General features: G+C 46.4%; 1 protein-coding gene across 1 annotated transcript in view; it reads right to left on the bottom strand.

Moving 5' to 3' along the window:
* Positions 1-19,975, bottom strand: part of CENPI (centromere protein I) — a 28,953-nt gene extending 8,978 nt beyond the window's left edge. Inside the window, exons 1-14 of the mRNA XM_007671542.2 lie at positions 19,904-19,975; positions 17,410-17,769; positions 15,527-15,664; positions 14,444-14,562; positions 13,809-13,916; positions 11,333-11,381; positions 10,389-10,435; positions 6,998-7,087; positions 5,456-5,584; positions 5,135-5,302; positions 4,910-5,030; positions 3,117-3,208; positions 2,345-2,462; positions 2,186-2,250 (exon numbers count right to left, since the gene is read on the bottom strand). Of these exons, the coding sequence (XP_007669732.2) occupies positions 2,186-2,250; positions 2,345-2,462; positions 3,117-3,208; positions 4,910-5,030; positions 5,135-5,302; positions 5,456-5,584; positions 6,998-7,087; positions 10,389-10,435; positions 11,333-11,381; positions 13,809-13,916; positions 14,444-14,562; positions 15,527-15,664; positions 17,410-17,650 (1,485 nt within the window). The 5' untranslated portion in view covers positions 17,651-17,769; positions 19,904-19,975. The remainder of the gene's footprint in view (positions 1-2,185; positions 2,251-2,344; positions 2,463-3,116; positions 3,209-4,909; positions 5,031-5,134; positions 5,303-5,455; positions 5,585-6,997; positions 7,088-10,388; positions 10,436-11,332; positions 11,382-13,808; positions 13,917-14,443; positions 14,563-15,526; positions 15,665-17,409; positions 17,770-19,903) is intronic.
* Positions 19,976-22,299: the final 2,324 nt, after the last annotated feature.

Below are 22,299 nucleotides of genomic sequence, written 5' to 3'. Positions count from 1 at the left end.
GTTGTGGGCAGGGATTGTGTCTGTTTGTTGTTGTATTGTGTTCTCCCAAGTGCTTAGTTCGGTGCTTTGCACACAGTAAGCGCTCAATAAATACGATTCAATGCAAATTCTCAACCAAAATGTTTTTTTAATACCCTTATTTAAACAAGGAGCAGTTAACAGTATTTCATGAGCACTACAAGGTAAAATGTGGTCAAGTACATCCTAAGACTGAGAAAGTTATTCTGGCACATTGTAGCAAAGGAAAAATGGTGGGTTCTTCACTTCATAAGTGAATAAATGCTGGGTTGAAATATGAGAAGCAGTGAGACCTAATGCTAAGAGCACAGGCCATGCCATTTCATTCATTCAATCGTATTTATTGAGTACTTCCTGTATGCAAAGCACTGTGTTAAGTGCTTAAGAGAGGACGGTACAGTGATAAACAGTCACATTCCTTGCCTGCAATGAGTTTACAGTCTAGAAATCGGGGGAGACAGACATCAATATAAATGAATAAAATTACAGATATGTACGTAAGTGCTTTGGGGCTGGGAGCGGGGAAGAGCAAAAGGAGCAAGTCAGGGTGACAGTAAGGAGTGGGAGATGAGGAAAGGTAGGGCTTAGTCTGAAAAGGCCTCTTGGGGGAGATGTGCCTTCAATAAGGCTTGAAGAGGGGGAGAGTAACTCTCTGTCGGATCTGAGGAGGGAAGGTGTTCCAGGCCGAGGCAGGACGTGGGCTACGGGTCAGCGGTGATACAGGTGAGATGGAGGCACAGTGAGAAGGTTAGCACTAGAGGAGTGAAGTGTGCGGGCTGGGTAGTAGAAGGAGAGAAGTGAGGTGAGGTATGAGGGGGCAAGGTGATTGAGAGCTTTAAAGCCAACGGCGAGGAGTTTTATTTGGTGTGGAGATGGATAATAATAATAATGATGATGGTCTTTGTTAAGCGCTTACTATGTGCGAAGCACTGCTCTAAGCGCTGGGGGGGATACAAGGTGATCAGCTTGTACCATGTGGGGCTCACAGTCTTCATCCCCATCTTACAGATGAGGGAACTGAGGCACAGAGAAGTTAAGCGACTTGCCCAAAGTCACGCAGCTGACAAGCGGTGGAGCCGGGATTAGAATCCATGACCTGACTCCCAAGCCCGGGCTCTTTCCACTGAGCCACGCTGCTTCTCTAATGGATGGGCAACCACTGGAGATTTTTGAGGAGCGGGGAGATATGTCATGAATTTCTTTGGAGAAAAATGATCCGGACAGCCAAGTGAAACATGGACTGGGGTGGGGAGAGACAGGAGGCTGGGAGGTAAGCAAGAAGGCTGATAAAGTAATCCAGGCGGGACAGGATAGGATGAGTGATTGCTGTGTGACCTTGGGAAAGTCCCTTCACATCTTTGGGCCTCAGTTTCCTCAACTGTAAAATGGGGGATTAAATCCTACTGCCTCCTACTTGCCCTGTGAGCCCCATGTGGGAGAGGATCTGTATCCAACCTGATTATCTTATACCTACCCCAGTTCTGAGGACAGTGTCTGATATTTAGTAGGCACTTGAATACCATTATTAAGTGAAGACAGGGTATGAGGGCTCTCAGCTGGCTTATTTTATAGAAGATTCTATGGCCCAAAATTAGGTTCTCGCATAAAGGAGAAAGCCAGGAAAGAATGCGGGAAGTTGAGCAGGGGCTAAGGACACCAAGAGAGCTTGGAGGAAAGAAAATCCAGAAGGGACAAAAGGAAAAGAAAACACCGTGCGTGATATAATTGAGCTAGGGAGAATGATAAAAATGTCAGCGATCAACCGAAAGAAAGCCAGAAAGAAATCTGAGCTACTTGGGATGCTTTGGGGCAATGCTTAAGATAAATGAGAAAAGGCGGACAAAAATGCATGGGAATAATTTCCATCGGTCAGGCACTGAAAAACACAATTGGCATGACAAAGTAGAGCTCACTTGAAGCAATGGGTGGGTAGGCAGCACACTGTTTTTCAGCCAGACAATGACAATGTTAAATCTGCAGCCCTGTTACAGTTGCAATACTGTGTCTTATGGTAGAAAAATGAGTTCTAGAAGAAAAGGCTGCTTTGAAAAATCTCCACCCTTATTGAAACAGGAGTGACCATTTTAGCCAGCCTATGAGACGGCCTGAAATCTCAGGTTCCCGGAGGTGGAAGCCCCCTCTGTAGCCAACCGAAGTCGCAATTTACCTTGAAATAAATGGAGGATGTGAAGAAGAGCTGCGCTAGAGGTTCGCAAAGAAGTGCCTTTATTTCTGGGAACAGAAAGGTAAGAGAGAGATTTCAGGCACCTCCCAACCTTCCAATCCCAGTTAGCCAAGAAGACCCCCAAATTGCCACGACACCCACCTGAGAAGTTCCGAAGGGGAATCCAGGTCACCAGGGGAAGGATTTGGGAGCGAAAGCCGAATCCATCCCAGGAAGGCAGACTCTTATACAGGAACTTTTCACATGAAGAAAATCCCTCCTGCAAACAATATTTGGTCCAAATCTTTAAGGAGCAACTTGGAGGAAGGGGATACTGAACTGTTCCTTGCTTCGTGTTTATTAAGCATCCACTGGGTGCAATGCACCGCACTGAATGGTTGGGGAAAAAACAGAAATAAGGGACCGGCTCCCTGTCCTAAAGAGCTTTCCCTTATCGGTCCTCCAAGAGGTAAAAAATATTTCCACAAAGAGTAATCAAAATCAATACTAGAAAGTACCACTGACTGAACATACCAAAGTGAGGGTAGTTATTTATACATCACTGCTTAAGATAGTTGTTCAGTTGATAGGACTTGGGCTGCTGGGAATTAAACTGTGGAAGAGTTTTCACGTCTTTTCCACTTGAGCCACTAACCTTTCTCCTAGGGAAGATGATCTCATGCGGTTTTCATGGCATCACCACTTTTGGCAACATTCATTCATTCAATCGTATTTATTGAGCGTTTACTGTGTGCGGAGCACTGTACTAAGCGCTTGGAAAGTAAAATTCCAAGCAACTTCTATTCCGGACACGGCATAGGAACTGAAACTTTGGAAGGGGGCCCTCCACGCTTTAAGGACATTCAGAGCGACAGAAGTCGAAACTTGGACAGTGGGCACGTCAAGCCAGAGATGCAGTCAGAAGACTCCTCACCTGTAAGAAGCATTCAGTTCTAAAAATAAGGTTCAGGAATTCCTTGAACTCTTCGTTATCCAAATGGTCGCCGGTGGGGTGCCAAATACAGTCTGAATCACAGATGATATTGAATATGAACATCTAGCTGCAGAAGAATGAAAACTGCACAAAAGCTTGAAAACAAAGTTACCCCAAACAATTTCCTCTAGACTCTAAGTTCGTCGTGGACAGGGAATATCTGTTTACTGTTTTTTTGGACTCCCCCAAGTGCTGTGCACACAGTCAGCACTCAATAAATACGATTGAATGAATAGTAAAAGCACACACCCAGGTTACCAGGCAAGTTCCGTGGGATTTATGATACTTGTGGGTACCGAGGACAGAAGGACGAGAAGGCCAAATTTAGGTTAAAAGGAGGAAACCTCAATCCGGGATGTTTAGGGTAGCATTCTGTATGATGTTGGTATTTGTTAAGCGCTTACTATGTGCCGAGCACTGTTCTAAGCACTGGGGTAGACACAGGGGAATCAGGTTGTCCCACGTGGGGCTCACAGTCTTAATCCCCATTGTACAGATGAGGTAACTGAGGCACAGAGAAGTTAAGTGACTTGCCCAGTCACACAGCTGACAAGTGGCAGAGCCGGGATTCGAACCCATGACCTCTGACTCCAAAGCCCGTGCTCTTTCCACTGAGCCTCGCTGCTTCTCCATGTCAAGCCTGGTTCCACTCACAGGGCCTCGAGAGGCAAGCAGGGATGAGTCGGTGGTATTGAGAGGAGGGCTGAGATACATTTGGAACTGGGGAACTGGGGATGCTGGTTCAGGAGGGGTAAACTCCATCTGACTTTAAATCGCACTAGCTACTGGCCCTAAAAGGTATAAAGGCAATAAAACTGGGGGGAAACCCAATGAATGTGACTCAAGGACATAGAAGAACTGAGGGACGGAAACAAATGTGAAATTGAAAGAAGATGAGGAGGACAAATTAGATTGTCCAAAACTGGGGAAGCTGGCAGGTGCATAATAAGTGTACTAATTAGGCATGTTAGATGGCATAATCCTAATCAATCAGACAGTGATATTTATTGAGCACTTATTATGTAAGCAGAACACCATACTAAGTGCTTGGGAGACTCCAGTACAACAGAGTTAATCGCTAGGAATGCTGTCAAGGAGGACAACCACAATCACGATCCAGTTCCTTAAAGCACCTTCCAATGCCACTACTGGAAACAGAATCCCTGGCTCGATGGACCACTGGTCTGATCCAATAATGGCCATGCTTATGCTCTTCTATCTCTGATGAAGTGATTCTGTTTTCAAATGCTCCCGTCAGCATTTATAACAGTGCTTGGCACATAGTAAGCGCTTAACAAATACCATCATCATCATTATTCTTATTGAATGTAGTTCTGTTAAGGTATGGACACAGGGTCTGAAATTTGTTACTGTAATAAAGAAAACCCCTTCACAGAAGAAACTTTCTTCTGCTTCCTCCCTCTCCTCCTCAACCCCTATCTAGGGCTTCTCCTTCACAGCACTGCTTGCTGTTTTCCACAGACACTCCAAATTCTTAAAGTACGTCTGTAAACACAGAAGTTAGTTCTATGAGACTTTATCCCGAAAGACGTATCACCTTCCTCCACCCACCAAGAAAACGACATTCGCTATCTCCAAATTTATCTGCCGTGTCCAAAAGGGCTAGAACAAATTAGTCTTCTAAGGCTACTGTGGAACAATTAGGGGAGAAAGAGAAGAAGAAATGTAGAGGAGGGGGCCAGAAGAGACCATGAGGCGATTCTAATTCCTACCTTCTTTCAGGGTGTTATTAATCCAGTAATGAAGCCTCAGTAAGACGGATTCGTCTTTGATACAATTGAGATAGTGAAGCAGCAGAGAGTTCTTCAGCACTGAGCCCATCTGGGAAGGAAGCTGTCGACAAAATCAGGGCAGTCGGTGAGTGGCAGGAAACTCCAATGAGAACACCAAGGCCCTGAAGCCGTCGGTTAGAATGCGGTCAGGGACCCATTTCTCACCTCTAAGCAGTGGGCATTCTGCAGCAGTTGGGAGAAGGTGTGAAGTTGCTCTGGTGGAAATGATTCATCAGTTTTGAGGAAGTGAACGAGTTTGAGTTCTCTGTTTCCGCTCTGCGGGTTGGAGTCCTGGCTGCTACACAGCGGTACAACCAAACTAGTATTCCATTTCTGAAGAGACACACCAAGGGCTCAAACTTTGTGCGTGGCAAATACAGAAGTAATCAACGAGACCCTGACCGACCACCTTAAGAGACACTGAAATGCAACACCGGGCGTCTGAAGAAACTTTCTACTTCCACAATTAGGGTTTCGAACACTTACTCTCCTTCGGGACTGGATGCTGGTCGTTCCCAAAATCAGTTTTGGAGAGCCTGGAGAAGGTCCTTGGTTTCTTTGCCTCACAGCACTGAGTGCTGTTTTCCACAGACACTCGGAATCCTTAAAGTACGTCTGCGAACACAAGAGTCGATCACGTGAGAGCCTAGCCTATAAGACACAAGACCCGCCTCCACACACCCAAATTCACTGGCTTTCTCCAAATTCACCTGCTGTGTCTGAAAGGGCTACTGACAGCACACTCTCGAGGGATTAGGGGAGAAGGAGAAGAAGAAATGCAGAGGAGGGGCTAGGGTCGAGGAGGAACCATGATTTTTCAGGTGTTCTTTTAATGGTAAAACTACGTCTTGGAGATTTTCCCCAGGATGGAAAGTCCCTGAAAAGCATCTCTTTTAACTTTGTTATCCCAAATCCCTTCTCATATCGAGCCCGTAAATCAGGAGTTCACCATAAGGGTCAAAGACAAGGTCTGTGCCCTGAAGGAGCCCCCCAACACGGGTCGCCATTCCTCGGCAACTAATCGCCATATTAACCTTATCATTCCCTAGGAGACGTGGTACCATTTTAGAATAGTGATCTTAAAAGTCCGCTCCCATGTGTGCGCTCAGCATGAGAACACCACAAACCCCCAGGAAAACTGGTGGCTGCAGGGATGCCCTGAACTCTGGGCTCTGAGGAACCTGAAATTCTGCTCACGGGACCCAACTGATTTGGTTTTAATTGTATATATTTGTTCACACTGGGTTTTAATATTTCATTATTCTAACAGATCTGTCTCCAGTCCCTTCTCCCCACTTTTACTCTTAGATTGTGTGTGAGTCCTCTGGGGGGACCGAGCCCATGTTAGATTCCCACCTGTGTACTTTCTCCCAGTGCTTAATAAAGTGCTCTGTACACCAAAAGCCCCTCATAAACACTCTTACTATAACTTTGATTTCACTGTTCTTGGCAAATCAGTTTTTACCTCGCTGAGGACAAAGTTTTAAAGCAATGTCTCTGTTCCCCTTCTGGTCTTGTAAACAGACCGGTGGATTCTCGATTTTGACAGAAAGTTAAATTTTCTTACATTATTTAAACCAAATTTATGCTTGTTCAGCTCTTTCCCATGGCCTACCAATGGTCCTAAAGGCGTTTAAGATTATATTTTTCCCCAGTCTTAATTTCTGCACCATTACTATCCCTTCTGAGAAATTAGATCCTATGAAGTTTTGGTCATTCATAATTCAAATATATGATGAGCTATTATACAATAATAGGAAATGATAATATAAACCAATAATCTTAAATTGATCATTTAATTGCAATCAGTCACCCAATTCCTCAGAGAGTACAACCCATATTTCTGGAGCTTCCTCTTTCTTAGCCTCTTACCTTCCTATTTGTGGACAAAGATATGAGATATTATATAATAGGAAAAGATAATATAAACCAATAATATTAAATTGATCATTTAATTGCAATCAGTCACCCAGTTCCTCAGAGAGTACAACCCATATTTCTGCAGCCTCCTCTTTCTTAGCTTCTTACCTTCCTATTCGTGGACAAAGATATGGAAACCAGTTCAGGACAAAAGAACTTGTAGAGTGACAACAGGGCCTGAAGATGAGGTTGCATTCCCTGTAGGGTAACAAGATTAACGGAGCTTAAATTTCACATTCTGCAAGCGATTGAAAAGAGCAGCCAAGGGAGAGAAAACCCGAAAGACCCTTATAATTCCAACCAGATCCTCACTTTTCTAGGCCGCAGTGAGCAAGTGTATTCTGACCACTGCGAGGCACAGACATAACATCCTTCTAGCTGATAAATCAAAAAGACTTGACTGGAAATAAAGAAATCCCAAAATAATGACAATTTTAGAAACTATCACTACTACAGCCAATAATCGTGGTATTTGTTAAGTGCTTACTATGTGCCAAACAATGGGGTAGACACAAGATAATCGGGAATCACGTGGGGCTCACAGTTTGCAATTTTATTTATTTGCGTTGATGTCTGTCTCTTCCCCGCCGCCGACACTGTGAGCTCGTTGTGGGCAGGGACTGTCACTGTTGATTGTTTCATATTGTTCTTTCCCAAGAGCTTAGTACAGTGCTTTGCACATAGTAAGTCCTTAATAAATATGATTGAATGAATTAATAAATAATTGACATAATCCATTATGAAGTGACTTTATTGTGGCAGCTTATTCAGAAAGATGACAAAATGCCTGGTTAATCAATCAATCAATGGGAGTTACTGAATGCTTACTGTGTGCACAGCACTGTACTAAATGCTTGGAAAAGTCCACTGCAAAAGAGTTGGGAGATGTGATCCCTGCCCACAAGGAGCTTATGGGAAACAGACATTAAATGAGATTAGGAATAGGAAAGATATCAGAATAAGATAATATTGTTCGATTAATAAAGTCATAATAAGTAGGGAGCCACCCAATCCCACCCCACTAATCCAGGGAACCCCTATTGAAGGCGGAGATGCATAATAAACGTAGATACGAACTTTCCGAAGCACCAGGTTGTAGGCACTTGGAATCTGTTATTCCAGTAAATTGTACTGGCTGGTAAATTAAAAGGAATTTATAAATTCCTGGAGGAAAGGACCACAGTGAGTTAGAAGAAAAATTTAAGGATGTAGGCAAGGTTAACCAAGTTCAAGAATAACTGGTGCCTGTTAGGTCATTAGTGGTAAAAATGAAAGAATTCTCTGACATAGGCAGGGACAGTAAGATGGCCCTCTAGACTGTAAACTCCTCGTAGGCACGGAACACGTCACCTAACTCTGTTGTACTGGGCGATTAGATTATAAGCCCGTGCTTAGACGGTAAACTCGTCAATGGGCAGGGACTGTCTCTATCTGTTGCCGATCTGTACATCCCAAGTGCTTAGTACAGTGCTCTGCACATAGTAAGCGCTCAATAAATACTACTGAATGAATGAATGGGCTCTCCCATGTGCCTAGTATATTGCTCTGCACACAGCAGTGCTCGATTAATATCAACGATCGATAAAATATCGAGGTGGATGAGGCTTTGGTCGGATTCCACAGTGGAAAGAGCACAGGACTGGAAGTCAGAACGTCTGGGTTCTTTTCCCAGCTCTGCCACGGGAACCCTGGGTACCATGGGCAAATCAAGCTTGACTTCTCTGTGCCTCGGTTTCCTTATCTGTAAGTTGGGGCTGAAATACTTGTTCTCCCTCCCCCTTACTCTGTGAGTCCCATGTTGGGCAGGGACTGTTTCTGATCTGATTGTATCTACCGTAGCACTCGGTAGAGTGCTTGGCGTAAACAGGCCCTTAAATACCGCGACTATTATTACCTCTTATGCATTCAGTTACTTAGGAAACAAACTTCTTGAATTTATATTTAAAATGTCTCACTGCATTTTAAAGAAGACGAAAAACTCTCCACACTGGAGCAATGTTATTTTAGCCTACTCTAGTGTGGACCAACTTGAGGCAAGAGGCAAGGACCGAGAGACTAAATGAAAGAATAGTTATAAGATCACACTGCGCTACTGAATACTTTGCTGCTAGACCACAGTTGGCAAGCCCCCAGAACAGGAAGTTTCATGGGTAACATTACTATACACTGTGAAAAAGAAGATAGCCCACTGAGAAAATGGACTGTCACTTCCCTAACTCTGGCCTAAATCCAGTAAAGTGTCTAGACTGTAAGCTCTCCCTCTAGACTGTAAGCTCGTTGTGGGCAGGGAATGCCACTGTTTATTGTTGCATTGCACTTTCCCAAGTGCTTAATACAATCTCTGCACACAGTAAGGGCCAAAAAAAAAAAAAAAAAAGTATCTCCTCTTACGGAACTCCACGTTACTGAGTAACAAATCTACCCCACTGGATCTGATCCAAATTGCCCTTTCTTGCAGGAAGATGACTTTTGCATCTCCTTCTGAATATCCAGGTTTTGCTGCTTTTCCGACAGGCATTTCTCTCCCTAGGACCCTGCTCTGAGAAAGTCAGTCCTCCCTCTGCTGCATGGAAGTTCATTCATTCAATAGTATTTATTGAGCGCTTACTATGTGCAGAGCACTGTACTAAGCGCTTGGAATGTACAAATTGGAAACAGATAGACACAGTCCCTGCCCTTTGACGAGCTTACGGTCTTGGGTTCAAATCCCCGTTCTGCCGCTTGTCAGCTGTGTGACTGTGGGCAAGTCACTTACCTTCCCTGTGCCTCAGTTACCTCATCTGTAGAATAGGGATGAAGACTGTGAGCCTCATGTGGGACAACCTGATTACCCTGTATGTACCCCAGAGCTTAGAACAGTGCTCTGCACATAGTAAGCACTTAAATACCAACATCATTATTATTATTAGACTGTGAGCCCGTTGTTGGATAGGGATTGTCTCTGTTGCCGAATTGTACTTTCCAAGCGCTTAGTACAGTGCTCTGCAGACAGTAAGCGCTCAAATACGATTGGATGAATGAAGGAATGATTATAAGCTTCCATAGTGAACAGCCAGATGCCATTGGTGAGCACTGTCCAAGGCAAGAAACTTAACCTTCAACTTGCTTAATTTTCTTTCTGAAACATTCTGAATTCTCTCAATCTCAAGTCCAGTTCCTCCATAATAATAATAATGCTACTTGTAAAGCACTTATGTGCCAAGCATTGTACTAAATGCTGAGGTAGGTACGATATAATCAGGCTCCACATGGGTCTCTCAGTCTAAGTAGAAAGGAGAACAGGTATTGAACCCTTATTTTGCAGATGAGGGAACTGAGGCACAGAGAAGTTAAGTGACTTGCCCACGGCAACACGGGGTATGTGGCAGAGCAGGGATTAGAACCCAGGTCTCCTGACTCCCATAACCATGCTCCTTTCACCGGGCCACGCCGCTTACCAAAGCGGCTCTTGAACTTTTTAATATTTCCTTGGTTATTCTTGGGTATGCACCCTACTTACCATCTTGGCCTGAAGATCAAGAAGTTTTCTCACCCGAAATGGTTTGACTGGTAAAACAAGAGCAGGAATAATAAGGTCTCAGTATTTTAAAAAAACAAAACAATTCAAACTCCTAACTATAGGGGTTGATTGTGATGTGGAGTTGGGATGTGTAGAGGGATGAAGGATTGTGAGCCAAAAAGGTGGGACGGAAACATACTAAGGAAAGAATAGGTGGAGATTATTTTCAAGAACAGCAAACACAATATGGAGCAAGAAAAAGTGCAGATTATTCTTAAAGACAGTAAAAACACAGAGTGGAAAGAGTAAGAGAAGGGTGGGGGAGGGAGACTCTCAATCATAAAGACCCTTGATCGCAACGATGACGCTGGTTCTGACTGTGTAAAAACCACGAAGAGGATAACAGCGGAAAATGAAACGAGACCAGCCTCCTCCTATGGAACCTCCCCCCCGGCTCCCAGGGCACACATCAGAGGTGAGAAAGTCCACCCTGGCGCAGGACCGGAGAAAGGGACCTGGGATATTGGAGGGGATCAAAAGGACTTATTGTATGGTGATCTTTGTTCTGCCGCTGGTAGACCACCAAGACATGTGTCGGTGTAAGAGCTGGACGGGCTGTAATAAACCACAGAAAGTGGCTCTTGGCATCTGTCCGTTAGGTGACCAGATGTCTGGAAAAATGGCAGGCTACGAGTCGGACGTGGGGGTCGAGCCGGAGCCGATAGCACTGACACTAGGTCACTCGGTGCACACATCCTTCTTGGCCCAACAGAGATGATGGACTTGGGCAAATAACAGCCAGAACAATCAGGTAAAATCAAGAAGAAAATGAAGCCCCCTTATTTCTGGGCACCTGAAATGAGTCTACGTAACTGAAACTAACATATAGGTACAGCTCCTATATAACTCAAAGTAAAACATTTCAGCGGCAGGGAAAGACGCACCGTTCTCTCTTCTGGTCAGCAGATACAGCAGATGGCAGATGTACGGGCACTGTAAAGAAAGGCACCAATAAACAGCATGACAGATACTCCTGAAATATGTCCCTCTAGGTTTTGGAATCTGTTGATGAATCGAACGATTTTCTCAAGAGCAAATGTTCCATAGGAGGTGAAAAGGACCACTATATCGGTGCAGATTTCACAGTAATTTTGCAAAACTCAGAAGCACATTTTGTAAAATTACCCTCTCACCTCAGAATGTAATAATTATTATGGTACTTGATAATCGCTTAGTAGGTGCCAAGCATGTTCTAAGCACTGGGGTAGATACAAGTTAATCAGGTTGGACACAGTCCTTGCCCCACATGGGGCTCATACTCTTAAATCCATTTTACAGATGAGGTAACTGAGGCACAGAGAAGTGAAGTGACTTGCCCAGGGTCAAACAGCAGACATGTGGTGGAGCGGGAATTAGAACCCAGGTCCTTTTGACTCCCAGGCCTTTGACTCCTAGGCCATGTGTAGAATACGGTCAGTTCTTTTCATTTTAGCATACTTTATTTAACTGTCCCCCTAAGTCTATTTGATGATGATTCATTCTAGGCAACAAAGAGTCAAATTCATTCAATAGTATTTATTGAGTGCTTCCTATGTGCAGAGCACTGTACTAAGCACTTGGAATGTACATTTTGGCAACAGAGAGAGACAATCCCTGCCCAATGACGGGCTCACAGTCAAATCTAACCCATATCCTTAGGGTATCTTCAAATGATGCCAGGATTGAGAATAGATTAAAAATTTTCTTTTTCAAAACTACAGTTTAGCAGTTATAATTGTTAAGAACCAAAGACAGCTATACCATGCGATCCTCTCACCTGTGTTTGCTGAGACAGGTGACAGAGACAGACTCACTTGGACTGAATTTAGACACCGGTATTCTTCAGTGCCTGAATGCTGCTATTAAGTAATTATTTTTGTCCTTTTTTGCCCATAAAGAGTCCATCACCCATCACCGCGACAGTTATTTCTGAAACTTGTCTGTCACACTAAAATAGCTATTAGGACTGGGGATCATTAGCTGCCCAATTCTGGAATGCCAAAGAGTGAAATGGAAGTGTCTCAAACCCAGACACATAGATTATTTTCCCCGGTTCCTGGAATTGTGTCATCCTCTACGACATCCATAAAACACAATTTTCTTGCTTTCCTGATGGCATAAAAAGCCCCACCCAAACCTTTATTAATTCCATTTTGGAATTCACTGAACTAGTGAGGCTTCTAGCCAAGTAACAGTTTGATTTCCCACCTCGACTACTGCATCAGCCTCTTCGCTGACCTCCCTCCATTCTGGCTCTCCCCTCTCCAGTCCGAACTTCACTCCGGTGCGCGTCGATCATTTTTCTGAAAAGCTATTCAGTCCGTATCCTGCCGGGGTTGCCCCTCTACCTCCGCATAAAACAGAAACACTTTGTCATCGGCTTTAAGGCTCTGAATCAGGTCTCTCTCTCCTACCTTACCTTGCTGATCTCCTATGATCCAGCCCGCACACTCTGCTCCTCTAACGTTACCTCAGTACTTCAATAGTGCTTATTGCACCACCAACCCCTTGCTACGCTGAGTAGCGTGCCTGAATCTTGTGCATTTGGGGAATAATCTGAGGCTACTGTTACTTCCTCTACAGCGTGGCCTAGGGGAAAGAGTAAGGGCCTAGGAGACCGAGGATCTGGGTTCTAATTCCAGCTCCGTCACTTGTCTGCTGGGTACCCAAGGGTGACTGTGGGCAGGTCAATTAAAAAAAATTGTATTTGTTACATGTTTAGTATATGCCAAACACTGTAGATACAGTTTCATGCTGGGGTAGGTACGAGATAATCCGGTTGGACGCGACACAGTCCCTACCCGACCTGGGGCTCACAATCTAAATCCCCATTTTACAGATGAGGTAACTGGAGCACACAGAAGTTAAGTGACTTGCCCAAGGTCACACAGCAGACAAGGCTTAACTTCTCTCTGTGCCTCAGTTCCTTTATCAGGAAAATATCCATCCCTCCTTCAGCCCCACGGCACTTACGAACATACCCTTAAATGTATTTATTTATATTAATGTCTGTCTCCCCCTCAAGACTGTAAGCTTGTTGCGGACAGGGAATGTGTCTACCCACTGTTACACTGTCCTTACCCAAGCGCTTAGTGTTCTGCACACAGTAAGTGCTCAAAAAATACGATTTATTATTTGACTGAAATACAGGATCAGTTTTAGGGAGAGTGGAGAAACCAAACGGTCAAGGAAAAAGTTGATCGCACATCCCTGTCGGCAGACCTAGGCACCAGAGAGAAAGGACTTTCTCTCCAGAAATCAAGACTTCACCCCTGACCGGGCGGCAGTACTAGAAACTCACTCACTTCCTGATACCATCGAAGATGTACGAATGATGGAGCCACATCCCAGCTTCATGTATCGTGCCCGGTTTTTACTTACCAGGTTCTCGTCTTGCAGGAAGGCAAAAATGAAGCCATAGAGGGAATTAATCTGCTCTTTGTGGTCGACGAAATCAAACATTGCAATCAGCCATCGAAAAAAGAGAATCTGCCAAGAGACAGGATGCCGTTATCCTCCGGTAAACATGATCTACGCATACATTCGCGCCCTTCCTCCCCATGGATTATTTGAATGTTTCAACGTCGACAGTCCCCAGATAGCCACAGGAATGGTATCACGATGATCCGCCTGGGTCCGAGTACTCTGAGTAGCGTGCCTGAACCTTGAGCAACTCAGGAACAATGGGAGGCCACTATCACATTTTACAGGTGGCTCTTGGTCATTGACCCAGAAGTCACTCGAGTCCCAGTCGGAAGGCAGTCTCCCACTTCGAGACTGTAAGCTCGTTTGTTCTTGCAATAGTATTTATTGAGCACTTACCACGTGTAAAACACTGTATTATGCACTTGGGAGTGTACAGTATCGCAATAAACAGACACATTCCCCACCCACAAGCTCCGTCTGCTAATTCTGTTGTACTCTACTATCCCGAGTGCTTAGTACAGTGCTCTGCATATGGTAATCGCTCAATAAATACCTTTAATTGATTGATCGGTCGTTTGCCAGAGGATTACCTTGTTGCTGCCAGAGCACTTCCCGACACAAAGCCAGGAGACGGCTGCCACGATTGACGTCTCTAGTATCAGAGTTGTTGGGATCATACACTTCAAGAGCCGTGTGTTTACAGCTTCAGCTAGAAAGCAGATCACACGCTGTCAGATGACACTGCAGATTTGTTTCTATGCCACCACCCTGTTCCTTTACCTTCTCCCATAAACGTGACATCAACTCACTTCAAGCACCAAAGAGAAAACAGTGGAGACTATCTCACCCCTTCTCTCATCTTCACCGCAACAGTGTGACCAAACTAAAGATAGCTGTGTGAGCCCCCTGGTCATTCGCTTTGCCAAAATAGCTAAACAAAATGTACATCCGGAAGGGGAAGGGATGGAAAGGAAGGGAATCGGATTATCCATTTCTCTGAATTAGCCCAGAGAAAGGTCGTTTAGCTAAACCAGCCTCATCCACACCTGGATTGAATGGCGGATTCTCCCTAAAATAGCTTTTCCTCTTGGGCTCAGAGAGATTAAACTACGTGTACCTCGACTCGCCCACCAGCACCTATTTCCACCTCACTGTAAGTACTGCCTTACCACTTCTATTAAAAACAAATGGGAAAATGTGTTCTCTTCCTAAAGAACAAGACTTTCTAAGAACTACAATGTTTCAAATTTGAGCAATTTATTCTTTCCCACTGTCATTCCAAAACTACATTATTATCACTCATTCTTAGAGTTTAACATTTGAGATTATCATTATTAATGTTTATGAAGCACTTACAATGTGCCAAGAACATACTAAGCACTGAGCTCCTTATCCTCCCCCAATTAATTCATTCGTGGTTCCTTGACCTTAAAGGATTCACTCTCAAAGCAGGGGAGGACAGATGAATAGCAATAAGGGCACAATCCAAGCAACATGAAAACAAGTTAAGTTAAATGTCAACAATCAAGAGTCTCAACGGTAGAATCGATATTCGGGGGAGAGAAGTGCCTCATCACAAACTGAGCCATAAAAACAAGCGTGACATTCCAGGAAACCAAGACACCAAGAGGTACATATGAAGGCAGCACGTGAAAATGCTTCTCTCAACCTACCAAACCTGCCACTAAGCGCCACGTTCAGCAGGGTGTCGATTGATTCCGGGGGTAACCCCGTCCTCCACGCAACGTTTTCTACAGTCTCCAGGTGTTTTTGCAGAGTTGGATTTTTCCTCAGGGGAACTGAGATCTGACCTAGAAAATTGGACATATAGACACTTAAATTCGACATCGTCACTGAGTGCAACCCCTGATCCATTTACAATTAGGCTGCCTACTTAAAAATAATCACTTTCTTAGTTATAAAACTCTTAGCCATATTAATTCCACGCTCCCTGGCACCCCCTCTCCCTCCCGCAAGAAACCCGCAGCCCAGAATCATTCGTTACACTGTTTTTGACTACTGGTCACATAAGTAGGATTTTTTTAATTTCATTTCAACAGTAGAGCATAATGTTTTTGGCTATTGCTGTTATGTGTGAAGCCGGGATTCATTGGAAGAAAAAATAAGGGAGAAAGCATTAGACCCTTGAATTGATTGCTTACTCTTCTTCCACAGAATTCAGGTGTTCTCATGTATCACAACAACCTCTTGTGAGGAAGGGGAAGACGGACAGTGGGGCAAACGAAGTACTGCGAGAATAAAGCCATTTGCGGATGACATCGGGTGGAAGACACTCGGTGGCAGAACCAGGATTAAGTCTGGTTCTCCTGAGTGTATCCCAGTGTTCTTCCCACTGGACATAGAAGGACACTGCATAACCTGGGAAGAACGGGTGAGGGAGGCGGTGGAGGAGCAAAGGGAGAATTCGCTTTCCGAAACAAAAAAACTAAGCGTGGATTTTATAGTTCTACTTCTCTCCATAGCAACCAAACACTGCCACAGTTTTTGGCCTGGGGCAGAGTGGGCAATTTAGTGGAGGGGAACAAGTTTGACACCCTAACTCTCTTCTGGGCAAACAGGACATTCCTGGGGGCTAGCGAAAGTACTAATGGTTCTTAGTCCTATTCACTTGTCCTCAACTTTTCTATAGGAAAGAAAGCCCAAGGATTTTGTGGAGTTGCCAAAGTTACAAGTGGATTCTCTTGCACTTTCTAGAAGACGGGACTACTTAGAAGCTCTTGGAGAAAAGGAACTAGAGAGAATTTTGACAGTAAGAAATTAATACAAGCAACCAGAAGAGAGAAGAAAATGGTTTAAAAGACATGGCCCCTACGGTTGAGGAGCTAACAATACAAACTTTGTTTATATTTATGGTATTAAGCGCTTACTATATGCCATGCACGGTACTTACAAGCTAATCAGGTTGGATACAGTCCAGCCCACGGGGCTCACCGGTCATATTCCCCAGGTTACAGATGAGGTAACTGAGGCACAGAGAAGTTGAGTGACTTGCCCAAGGTCACAGAGTAGGCGGGTAGCAGAGCCGGGATTAGAACCCAGGTCCTCTGACATCCAGGCCCGTGCTCTAACCACTAGGCTATGCTGTTATCCAAGTCGGAACAAGGAACTATAGTTACTGAAATCCCCGATGGGCCAATTTTTAAAGGACATTCAACTCGGTCCCAACGCAGGCTTTCACCATGCAACTGGGCTAGAATGCCGTTAAGGGATTAGGGAACACTCTCCTGCCAAATGAGGCTGCTTAGAGTCCGAGAGATGCGGTGTTGGATGAAACAATTTAAGGCCGCACGCATGGCCTCTGACACGGTGAGTCCTAGCACGCCTTAACTTGGGCTTGCTTGAATGCCAACCCCAGTTGAACTAGGCGGACCTCAGGTTGCAAATTGAACGCTCACGATGTAGGGGATTGAACGCACTGAAAGCTAGACACCAGAATTCCCACAGTTCAATTCTTGCATTCAGACTGTTACTACTAGTCCACACAGTCCCACAGATCTTGGAATCAACTCAAGATCGTGAATCACGTCGCTCTTACCTTTCTCGAAGTATCGCAGCGCTTTCCTTAAGGAATCTCGCTCACCGTCCTGCGCCTGGTCATCGTCAGAGGTAAAGTCTTCCTCACGTTGCTTCTGTCCAGTTTTGAGGTTCACCGGTTTTGAACCACTTGTCCTTTCTCCGACTCGCCATGCCGCAAGGTCAGTCTGGGTGCTCCTGCGACCCCGAGAAACTCTCTTTCGTTTCTGGGAGCATAGAGATAGCATTCCCGCACAGTTCATCGATGGAGGTGAGCCTCGAGTTACCGTGCATCCGTTGACCTCACTCTCACGCCGTTCTCCACCATGGTAGCGGTGGCAATCCGGGCAACACGGATGACACGCTATCTGCTTCGGAATGCCTGCGAGAAAGAGACCCCAAAATGTTTGGATTCCCATCGATGACGATGCCCGGACCAGCATCCGATTCAGGCCAAACTGCAGTCAGGTTCGACGAGTACAAGACCTATACCCCTTCTCAATGCCAACCGGGTCCCAACTTGCAGATCGTTGGAATTTGTACTTCAAGGGAGAACACAAGGGCCTCTACATAAGTCCGACTTTCAAGAGGACTACGGGTGGTGGCCAATTGCATTTGATGGTACATTTCTCTAAGGGAGTCCATACGGGACGTTAAGGCAGACTCGGGCCACCCTCCTGGCCCGAAGGCCAGCCTTCCTCCTCTCGAAGGCTTGAAGGGGGGAATCCCAATTCCGCTCCTTGTCGGCTCTGTGACTTTAGGCAAGTCACTTCACTTCTCTGTGCTTGTGTTCCCTTAACTGTAAAATGGGGATGAAGACTGTAAGCCCCACGTGGGACAACCTGCTCCCCTTGCATCCTCCCCAGCGCTGAGAGCAGTGCTTGGCTCAGTGGAAAGAACATGGGCTTGGGAGTCAGAGGTCATGGGTTCGAATTCCGCCTATGCCGCTTGTCAGCTGTGTGACTGTGGACAAGTGACTAAACTTCTCTGTGCCTCAGTTACCTCATCTGTAAAATGGGGATTAAGACTGTGAGCCTCATGTAGGACAACCTGATGACTCTGTATCTACCCCAGCGCTTAGAACAGTGCTCTGCACATAGTAAGCGCATAACAAATACCAACATTATTATTAGTAAGGGCTTAACAAATGCCATCGTCATTATTGTTATTATTGGGCAGGGACTGTCGCTATCTGTTGCCGAATTGTCCATTCCAAGCACTTAGTCCGGTGCTCTGCACATAGTAAGTGCCCAATAATACAGAATGAATAGTAAGCGTTCAATAGATTCATTCATTCAATAGTACTTATTGAGCGCTTACTATGGGTAGAGCACTGGCCTAAGCGCTTGGAATGGACAATTAATACATCCCCTTGATTCTATTTATCGTGATGATGTCTTGTTTTTGTCCCTCTGTCTCCCCCAATTAGACTGTGAGCCCATCAATGGGCAGGGATTGTCTCTAATAATAATGCTGGTATTTGTTAAGCGCTTACTCTGTGCAGAGCACTGTTCTAAGCGCTGGGGGAGATAAAGGGTAATCAGGTTCTCCCACGTGGGGCTCCCAGTCTTGATCCCCATTTTACAGACGAGGTCACTGAGGCCCAGAGAAGTGAAGCTACTTGCCCCCAGTCCCACAGCTGACAATTGGAGGAGCCGGGATTCGAACCCATGACTCCCAAGCCCGCGCTCTTTCCACTGAGCCATGCTGTTTCTATCTGTTGCCACATTATACATTGAAAGCGCTTAGTCCAGTGCTCTGCCCCATAGCTGTGTGACTGTGGGCAGGTCACTTCACTTCTCTGGGCCTCAGTTCCCTCATCTGCAAAATGGGGATGAAGACTGGGAGCCTCACGTGGAACCACCTCATTCCCCTGTATCTCCCCCCGCGCTTAGGACAGTGCTCTGCACGTAGTAAGCGCTTAACAAGCAGCGTGGCTCAGTGGAAAGAGCACGGGCTTTGGAGTCAGAGGTCATGAGTTCGAATCCCAGCTCTGCCACTTGTCAGCTGTGTGACTGTGGGCAAGTCACTTAACTTCTCGGTGCCTCAGTTACCTCATCTGTAAAATGGGGATGAAGACTGGGAGCCCCACGTGGGACAACCTGATTCCCCTGTGTCTACCCCAACGCTTAGAACAGTGCTCTGCACATAGTAAGTGCTTAACAAATGCCAACATTATTATTATTAGTATTAACAAATACCAACATGATTATAGTAAGCGCTCAAAAAGGGCGAATGAATGAGCTTCCTGAGGGAGCCAGGGCAACCGCAAAGCATTGCGGGAAATGCGCAAAGCATTGTGGGGGAGAGCCCTTGTCCCTCAGGCGGGGGAGGAGAGGCGGGTTGGTCCTGCGGGGCGAAGGGCGGTTCCCGCGCTTCCCTCAGCCCCTTGCAGCCCCTTGCAGCCCCTTACAGCCCCCTCCTCCCCCTCTGTCCCCCCGTGTCCTCACTCCCCCGGGGCTCCCCGTGTCCTCCCTCCGCCCGAGAAGGGAAAAAAAAAAACCAATCCCTCTCACCTCCTCTCTCCCGCGCCTCCCTCGCTCCGTCAGATTCAAATAATCGCGCCCCGCCCCGCGCATGCGCCCCCGCCGGCCTGTGAGGCTGGGGCGGGGCGGGCGCGCGCGCTCCGCCGCCCGCGACGTCAGAGGCGCAGGCGCAGAAGGGACGGGGGCGGTGAAGCCAGCCGGGACGCCATTTCGAGTGAGGGCGAGCGACGCCCGCGCAGGCGCAGAAGGGAAGGGAGGGGTGAAGCCGGCGGGACGCCATTTTGAGTGAGGGCGGGCGGCGCCTGCGCAGTCGCTTCGATCTCCGAAAGGCCGGGCCGGCGGAGGCGGCGGAGGAGTGTGGGGTATTTATGGCCGCGGGGCCTTGAGAGTCGGGGGGGCAGTAGCGCGTCTTAGTGGAAAGAGGAAAGGACTGGGAGTCAGGAGTTCTGGGTTCTCACCTCCCTTGGCCTCCTTACTTGCCTGCTGGGGAGGCAGAGGTCAGGGGTTCTAATCCTGCCCCTGCTCTGCTGCGGGACTCGCCCAAGCCCGTCTGTACAATGGGGATTCTTTCATTCATTCATTCGGAAAAGCAGTGTGGCTCATTGGAAAGCGCCCGGGCTCGGGAGTCAGAGGTCACGGGAGTCACTTGTCAGCCGTGTGACTGTGGGCAGGTCACTTCACTTCTCTGGGCCTCAGTGACCTCATCTGTCAAATGGGGATGAAGACTGGGAGCCCCACGTGGGACAGCCTGAGGACCCTGTATCTCCCCCAGTGCTTAGCACAGTGCTCTGCACATAGTAAGCGCTTAACAAATACCAACATTATTATTTTTGAGTGCTTATTATGTGCAGAGCACTGGACTAAGCGTTTGAAATGTACAGTTGGGCAACAGGTGGAGACCATCCCTGCCCAGTGAAGGGCTCACAGTCTAAATGGGGGAGACAGACAGCAGAGCAAAACAAAACAAAACGAGACCTCAAGATAAATAGACTCATGGAGATATACACCTCTTTAATGAAACAAATAGGGTAATATATGCAAGTGAGCACAGTGCGGAGGGGAAGGGGGAAGAGCAGAGGGTGGAGGGGAGCAGAGAGAAAGGGGGGCTCGGTCTGGGAAGACCTCCTGGAGGAGGTGAGCTCTCAGTAGGGATTGAGCTTCTGAGCCCCACAGGTTCAGCTTGTATCCACCCCAGCGCTTGGCACATAGTAAGCGCCTAACAAATACCATGATACTAATAATTATTATTAACTTCTCTGTGCCTCAGTAGGGATGAAATACCTCTCCTCTTTGCCCCTCGCCTTAGACGATGAGCCTCTCGTGTTACCCGTTGTTCTCCACCCTTGGTGTTTTCAGCAACGTGGCCCAGTGGAAAGAGCACGGGCTTGGGAGTCAGTGGTCGTGGTTTCAGATCTCGGCTCCGCCCCTTGTCAGCTGTGTGACTTTGGGCAAGGCGGTTCAGATCGGTTCAGAAGGTCAACCCTGGCTCTGAGAAGACCAAATGGATTCGTAAATTCTGGGGAAACAGGTTGCTCCAAGATCATCCAGCGTTGACCCTTGCTGTTCTGGGCCTATAATGAAGTGACTTGAACTCTCTCCGTGCTCCTGAATTGTCTCGGCCTCATCTGGGTGCTTTCTCCCTCTTGACTGTAAGATCACTGTGGGCAGGAAATTTATCTACCAACTCAGTTGTATTGTAGTCTCCCAAACGCTTAGTACAGTGCTCTGTTCACACTGAGTGCTCAATCAATACCATTGATTGATTCACTGGGCCAGCGGGATGACCCAGAGCTAATCCGAAAACCCCCCAGTGCCTCCACCTTCGAGTTCACTGGGGGCTGGTCCAAAAGATAAGGCTGTGGGTGTGTAACAACTTGGATGGCCATTGGACTCCTTACACTGGGCTTGACACCCACATCCTGATTCCTCCCCAAGGCTTAAGCAGGCAAGACTAATCATCACCGCTACACACAGAGGAGACAAAAGAGGAACAGTAAGTGTTTAAATGAAAGGAAGAAAGCCCTAAGGCTATTGGGACATGCAGTAAGCTTTCAACTGATTGAACAAAGACTTCTGCTGCCGGCTCTCAAACCATTTCACCAAGGTTCAAAAGGACCCTTTGAAATAGATGCCCGGCCGCTTAGTGCCTCAGATTTTTTCCAAACCATCTTCTCAAGTGTTGACACTCCGAATCTTGGGCATTTTGCAGACTGGAAATTTACAATTTAAAATTTCTGGAAGATGTTTTTAAGGCTCTCTCCTTCAGGTGATCATTAGTCCCTCTCTGCAAGGGGGAAGCCTCGAATTCCTCTCCTTCAACTCTCTCCTGGACCTCCTCCAATCTGGCTTCTGACCCCTCCACTCCACTGAAACCACCCTCTCAAAGATCACTAATGACCTCCTTCTTGCCAAATCCAAAGCTCCTA

This window comes from Ornithorhynchus anatinus, chromosome 6 (assembly GCF_004115215.2).
Source record: "Ornithorhynchus anatinus isolate Pmale09 chromosome 6, mOrnAna1.pri.v4, whole genome shotgun sequence".
NCBI classification, from domain to species: domain Eukaryota; kingdom Metazoa; phylum Chordata; class Mammalia; order Monotremata; family Ornithorhynchidae; genus Ornithorhynchus; species Ornithorhynchus anatinus.
The sequence above is the reverse complement of the archived record's forward strand: the minus strand, read 5'-3'. Positions and strand labels throughout refer to the sequence as shown.